Source organism: Echinops telfairi, unplaced genomic scaffold, assembly GCF_000313985.2.
Source record: "Echinops telfairi isolate 266 unplaced genomic scaffold, ASM31398v2 ScPeMD7_53;HRSCAF=182, whole genome shotgun sequence".
Taxonomy (NCBI): Eukaryota; Metazoa; Chordata; class Mammalia; order Afrosoricida; family Tenrecidae; genus Echinops; species Echinops telfairi.
In genome coordinates this window covers 12,976,304-12,983,439 of record NW_022103951.1, presented here as the reverse complement: position 1 = coordinate 12,983,439, position 7,136 = coordinate 12,976,304, and the positions used below count along the sequence as shown (strand labels likewise).

At 45.0% G+C, this 7,136-nt stretch overlaps 1 protein-coding gene across 3 annotated transcripts in view; it reads left to right on the top strand.

Annotated features, from left to right (window-relative positions):
- BMX (BMX non-receptor tyrosine kinase) overlaps positions 1-7,136 on the top strand; it is a 62,833-nt gene that overhangs the window by 17,968 nt on the left and 37,729 nt on the right. For all 3 annotated transcript variants that reach the window (XM_004709946.4, XM_045290784.1, XM_045290783.1), the window contains exons 5-6: positions 1,753-1,872; positions 4,998-5,059. In XM_004709946.4, coding sequence (XP_004710003.2) covers positions 1,753-1,872; positions 4,998-5,059 — 182 coding nt within the window. The remainder of the gene's footprint in view (positions 1-1,752; positions 1,873-4,997; positions 5,060-7,136) is intronic.

Sequence of the window (7,136 nt, the reverse complement as noted above, 5' to 3'; positions counted from 1 at the left end):
GATCAGGACACTTCTTTGAAGTCAGGCCTTCTGGATCATCCCGGATAATCTCATCTCACAATCACCTCAGATAAGACCCTTTGAAAAATAAGGTCACATTCACAGATTCTGGGGGTCAGAATAGGAACATAGCATTGGGAGCCATTCTGAACCCAGATCACCTACATTTGCACGAGCCAAGATAACAAGAACAACTGCCCCCAGGGTTATTATATAGATTAAATGAGATAATGTAGTGGAGAGGATAAAACTATGTAAAGGGGAAGTGCTATCCATGTATGAGTTCTGATTAGCTATTGGAATGCTGCCTTGTGGACCTTTGGACTTCAATGGAGAAAGACTTAGTTACCCCGGAAAAAAATATCAAAGTAGCAGGAAGCATAGGGAATCTGACCTGGGGAGACAAGGAGTTTAGAGAACAGGGAGACAGGGAATTTGTTCAGTGAATGATCATGACGGTCTGGACCAAGATCAGATACTTGGATTTTGTCGTCTGAACTGTTTTTTTGCTTTTATGAGCTCTATAATGACTTCCTTTAATTTTTATTAGTATATCATCTCAGCCTCTAGCCTCCAGACTAGGAGTGAATGCATTTCTGGCTTTTGGTGGGTGTTTTTTTAAAGCTATCCATTTTGTGGTAGTTTGTTATAGTGTCCCCAGAGGCTTAGACGCCCCAATGGCTCAAACTCACTGCCATAGGTCAATGTCATGACAGAGATAAGAAGGAATGAGAAAAGAAGAAAAAAAAGTCTAGATTCCAGGGAACCTGAAGAGACAAGATGACTAAATGCAGGGGTGATTCTGAACTAGATCTTAAAGCAGCAAAAGAGAAAGAGAAGAAGAAGAAAGACAAGATGAAAAATAGCATGCTTGGGACAACTGGCAACAATTTTCCACATAAGAATATGTCCTTGTTCATCAAAGCCACATGTCATATAAGTGACATTATTTAGATCAGAGTGCAAATTACTTTCCAATGATTAGGCATCACGTGATCATTATAAGTAGGAGAACTATGTGTGGACAAATAAAAAGAGGCCAAGCAAGCGTGGCCGACAATTGACAATTGGTGAATCCAGATAAAGGACAGGCGCCCTGGTGGCACAATGGTGAAGTGTTCGGCTGCCGATGGCAAGGTGAACATTTCAGACTCACCACCCACTGTGCGGGAGAAAGGGGTGGGAATGTGCTTCTGATCAGAGCCCAGCCTTGGAAACCCTGTGGGAGAGTCCCACTCAGTCCTGGAGGGTTACTGTGAGTCAGAATCGACTTGGCAGTGCACTGCAATTGGTGGAGGCTCTTTGAAAGGCCATTGTACTATTCATGTAACTTTTCTGCACATTTGAATTTTTCCAAATAAAAAGTGGGAGATAAATACAAGTTTATTCAAACCTTCTCACCTAGCCCCACCCTGTCCCCCTCCTTCTGCCACAAACAGCTCATGCCCTAACCCACTCACTTCCTTGAGAATTGTAAACTAAACTAGAGGAATCATTTTCAGTATTTTTTAAAAAGACGGAGATGTATTCTTGTGTCATTCTCCCTGTACACATGTTTAGACTGTTCTTTTCCATTTGGGCTTCTTAATTTCAGAGCAAGAGACTTAAGTCCTTCGGGGCCCCTGTATGCTTCATGTGGTTGCTGGCAGGACGGACTTTCCATTGTTCTGTGCTAATGGGGCTGACTGAGCGTGTTTCTTCTCTGGGGTCAACGTTTGCTCACGTCTTGTTTTCTTTCTTCCTGCTCCCCAGAGATAAGGGGCAACCCCCATCTGCTGATCAAGTACCACAGCGGGTTCTTCGTGGACGGGAAGTTCCTGTGCTGCCAACAGACTTGTAAAGCAGCCCCCGGATGTACCCTCTGGGAAGCATGTAATGTGAAAATCCCTCTCTGGGGGGTGGGGGTGGGGGTGGGGTGCTGGCCCCTGGGTGGATGGTACTCCACTAGGGCTAAACCTGCCTGATCAAGGTGAGAACAGTTAGGCCTCCAGTTGAGGAAAATGAGCTCTTGCAGACGGGTTGCCATCCAGACAATCCAGGCTTGCGGATGCTATTTGGCAAAGAACATTGAATTCTAGAGTCAACTGGGTTATGTTCATCAAAAACAAGAACAACCGTACCAGCTGCCACGCTGGCTTTTCGTGAGAAAGAGTTTCAGCTGTAGATTCAGGGGTGAAATACGGAATGATTATCTCTCGCATTTCTCCCCGGTTTAAGATCAACTCCAAGGAACCAGTAGAATGGGGTGACCATATCGTATCACCAGGGTCCACACAGCTAAGTTTCTCACAGGATAGGAAAGACCAGTCTCTTTTCTTCAAGCCTAAACTCACTGCCATCGAGTTGATGCCGACTCATAGCCCACCCCTTGTGGGTTTCCAAGATTATAACTGCTTGCAGGAGTAGAGAGCCCTGCCTTTCTCCCATGAAGCAGCTGGTAGTTTTGAACTGCCGACCATGTGGATTACAGCCCAATGGGTAACCACTATGCCACCAGGCCTCCTTTCTTAAAACTAAGTTTTAAACGAAACCAACCCCACATACCCACTGTCTATAAAAAGAAATCAAAGGATAAAATGTAAGGAACACGTTGAATCGCCATGTAAATCAAGATAAGGGGTGGCCATCTTTGAAAAGATCTCTTGTCTGCGGTTGGCTGTGTTGTTAGCTCTTTAATGCCACCCAGAGAAGATAGAGAAGGGTTTCCTTGAACTACAGTCAGATGCTACTCAGAAGTCTAGTCCCACAGCAATGAGGGACTTGGATGTTTTAGAAGGAATTCTGGTGGCCCAATAATTAAGTACTCAGCTGCAAACCTAAAGGTTGGTAGTTTGAATCTATCCAGTATCTCCTTGGGAGAAAAAGACCTGCTCCTGCAAAGATTCGACGATACCCAACCGCCAATGCATAGATTTTAAAAGTCTCCAATTGTCTAACCACATTAAGTTGTCCACCAAATCTTACAAGCAGACCTTACTTCAGTAACAGTTTTACCAGCCTGGATGAAATCTGACGGGGTGCTTCTAAAGAGTGGAATGACATGGGGTGAGACAGCAACACACGCAGGCCCTGGAAAGGTTATTCAAATTCATCTCCGTCACCTGTCTAATCATGTTCATAAAGTTACTGCTGGTAATTTTATCCCCAAATCAGTGCTAACTGTTCCATCGCAATTAGCCATCTCCATGAATATGGATCAGCCTTGATGAGATGACATGGCCCTTTCTGGTCATGAGTTATAGTGATCTGATGAAGCACAGCGGATTCGCTGTCTACGGACCCTCTCTCCACTGGGAGGGCTGAGGAGGGATGTCTCCTTAGAGCAGTGCTTCCCAACCTTCCTAAGGCCGTGACCCTTTCATCCAGTGCTTCATGTGGTGGTGACCCCCAACCATCACATGATTTTCGTTGCTACTCCATAACTGTCATTTTGCTACTGTGATGAATCATCATGTAAAGATCCGATATGCAGGATGTATTTTCATTGTTACAAATTGAACATACTTAAAGCATAGCGATGAATCACAAAAACAGTATGTAATTACATATTGTGAAATACCTATTTCTAATGACAAATAAATGAAATTTTGTCTTGAAGCGTGGGGTACCATGGGTAACAGTCCATGCTGGGTACTACTCGTATGTGGGTGTATCTGCATGTGGGCGGATCCACCTGGAGACAGATAGAAGAGCGGTGTCTCGGTTCCTAAGACCATCAGAAATAATATGTGTTTTCCGATGATCTAAGACGACCCCTGTGAAAGGGTTGTTCAAGCCCCAAAGGGGTCGCGACCCACAGGTTGAGAACCACTGCCTTAGAGCATTTACCATTTCCCCTGGTGATTTGGTCTGTGGTGTGATAACACTACCCAGAAAGTCAGATGTCTGCTATGACATTGGCCTAGCTCCTTGGGGAGGAGCAGGAAAAAGACCATCTATCTTGATGGTACCTAGCAGAGGTCCTGGGTACCATGGGCTCTCTTGCTAGCTTCTTAAGAAAACTTCAGAGTGTGCAGGTATTCCCGTTCATAACCGTGGCACAGTGGTTAAGTCCTTGCCTACTAACTGGAAAATTGATGGTCCAAACACACCAAGTGCCCCACAGGAGGAAGATGGCTGCTTGCATAAAGATTGCAGCCTTGGAAGCCCTGTGGGACAATTCTTCTCTGTCCTATAGGATCCCTATGAGTTAGAATCGATGTGACAACTATGGGTATTGAAGTGTAATTGACTCCTTCAGCCTCCATGGCTGAGCTACTGGGTTGTCCACAGGCACAGCAGCTAGAAAGGAAACAGTTGGGTAGTTTTGTTCTCTTCTGTCTCCAAGATGCCCTGATTCACTCTACTTCTAGAGCACACAGTTTACAAGTAGATTGTTAATCTACCCCAGTTTGTTTGGGACAGTCCCCTTCTGTGCCTGACAGGCTGCCATAATTATGAAAAGTAGACCCTTTCACAGTTTGAGCAATAAACCACATGGGCTATCTATGTATACGGCATACAGTGCCTTCACACTTTGTCTATATCTGGGGACAGGAAGAGAAATCAACAATTACCCTAAGAAGAGAAAAAGAACATGTAACCGATTGGTTCATTTCTTCATGAGTTATTGATTATTCCCAAAAAATGACCCACACACCTTGTATGGGCCAATCAAAGAAGGATCAGATGTGGATTCTGACCCACAGGTAGTGTATGTACACTACACAATGAGATTGGATACCCGCGGCTCAAGTACACAGTGGAAATGGTAGGGTTTAAAGGAAGCTGCATTGTTTTAGGTGCATTTGGAAGGACGTTGATGATCAGCAGAGAAGCAATATTTAAGTTGGGTGCCGTACAAGAAAGGGACAGCATCGCTCCAGGTGTTGTGTGTAAATGCATTGAATCTGGAGGATCTTTCCTATAAACTGGCTCATTCTGTGAATTCATAGCATTGGGTGTTTGTTTTGCTTTCTTTAAAATTCCTCCTGATCTTCCTTGGGTTTCCTTTCCAGATGCTGAGCTGCACACTGCAACCAGTGAAGAGGATAGACCCCCCATATTCCCAGACCGGGTGGTAAGTCAATACTACATTTCTTTATTATTATTATAGTCGGGCTATAGCGTAAATAAACCAAGGGTTGCTAGCTTCAAGACTGAAAAATAAGGGATCCAGCCTGACTGTTCAGCCAAGAGAGAAAGGACAGAGGTGACCACGAGCAATAGGCATTTTTCAAATAATGGATTCCTGTATCGGATCATTTCACTAGTTTGTATGGAGCGGCTATACTGGGCCTTTCCCCAATTATTACACTCCTAAAAGGGCTTAGTCACTCTCCCAGCCTCCAAAAGAGCAGGTGCATGTGGGGGAGGCTCTTCACAGGCATCTACATAGAACATTCAGTTGGTATTAACGGTTATTCCTCTGCTCCCACCAGTATAAGCAAGATGGCCCTCCGTGCATGTCTTGGTGATTGTATGGGATTCCCTAGGGCATATGCAGGAAACAATTGAGTCTCCGCCCTCCCCCCCCAGCAGCCAGTCTCATGTGGGCTCCATAGCACTTCCCTGTCACCCCCGATGGTGAAAATCTCCCCATTACTGACAAGAGGCATCTTCATTGATCTATGTAATGGTGCCAGCATATGGTAATGATACTAGGCCGTTCCAGGTCAAAACTTTTCTCCTCTGTCTAGCACGGGTCTGCATCATCTGGGTACCTGTACTGGGTGAGGATCCTGGGGAAACTGAGATTTCTACCATCATCTTTTTTTAAAAATAATTGATTTCTATTTTTTTTCCTGACCCTTTCTGGGGTGAGGTTTGGGGAGAGGGAACCTAATGAAAAATACACACACACACTGGGTTGGACTAATCATGATTTGCTAGTGGGTCGCATCTGGGTGAGATGCTTTATCTTGTGGGGGTCTTTCATGAGTTTCCCAGTGGCTGGCCGGTGGCATCTCTAATGCCATAATGGGACAGAGGCACAGCATTGACCCATAGCTCTTTGGCTTCCCATCTCTAACTTTCTACCACGTCAGTTCAGACTTTTGGGGCAGTGTTTCTTTCAAGATGGCACCCAGCCAACTCTCTCTCAAGGGTGGAGTTCAGGAAAATAAACAAAACCTTCTTTGCTCTTGTTAATAAAATTGGATCAGGCTTTCCCTTACAGCACAGGCCACTCCTCCTTGGGTTCCCAGTCACAGCTTCCTGCTTTTCCATTTTCCAGGCAAGTCCCAGCCTCCTCAAATGCCAGGAGACACATTCAATAGCCTCCCAGTGGTGCCCTGGAAGATCAGCCTCCACCCAGTGGGTTTATAGTGTCGTGGGTGATTCTTTTCACGGACACATACACACACTTCTTTCTAAGTAAAACTCAGTTTATAACAACACCAGCATTTTATTGGAGATTGGCTGAGGGTTTACAAAGCAGAGCATAAGTTATCCATTCAACCATTCTTCACAGTCTTTTTCATCACAGGACCATCACTTATCTTTCTTCCTGGGGTTCCTGGATTTCTTGTTTCCAGCCCTCCAGCTTTTCCAAGCCTTCTGAACTTTGTCCTGGAGGAAATGCTACCCATTTGGTCTTATGATGATTCTGAAAGGTGTCTGCTTCACTGCTGTTATTGTTCCCTTTCCAGACCTGTCTTTTGTTTGGCTATAAATTGAGGCAGACCTGAAGGGTAATTAAGGAGCTTAGTTGTGGGAGTTTCACCCATCCCTATCCAACCAGCAAACTCCTACACTTTTTTGTGAGCCAGCCTAGATAGTAGAGGGCGAAAAAAAACCAAACATCTCATGGGAGCCCTAGTGGCATTATGGTTACACATTGGGTTTCTAACCATAAGGTCACCAGTTTGAAATCACCTTGGGGAAAAGATGGGCCTTTCAATGCTCATAAAGAGCCTCAGTCTCAGAAATGCACAGGATTGTTCTACCCGGTCCTGTCGGGTCACTGTGAGTCAGCTTCGATTCCGTGGCTGTGAAGCTGGAGAGTTTGTTTGTTTGTTTGTTTGTTTGTTTGAGTTCCTATAAGTTTAGGGTTTTTACTTTGCTGTGGGGGACATGGTTCTTTTGGTTTGGATACCTGCTTCAGTTCTGAAGCTTGGAAAACATGCCCCTGTGACGCTATCCAAGACCCGTGCGTG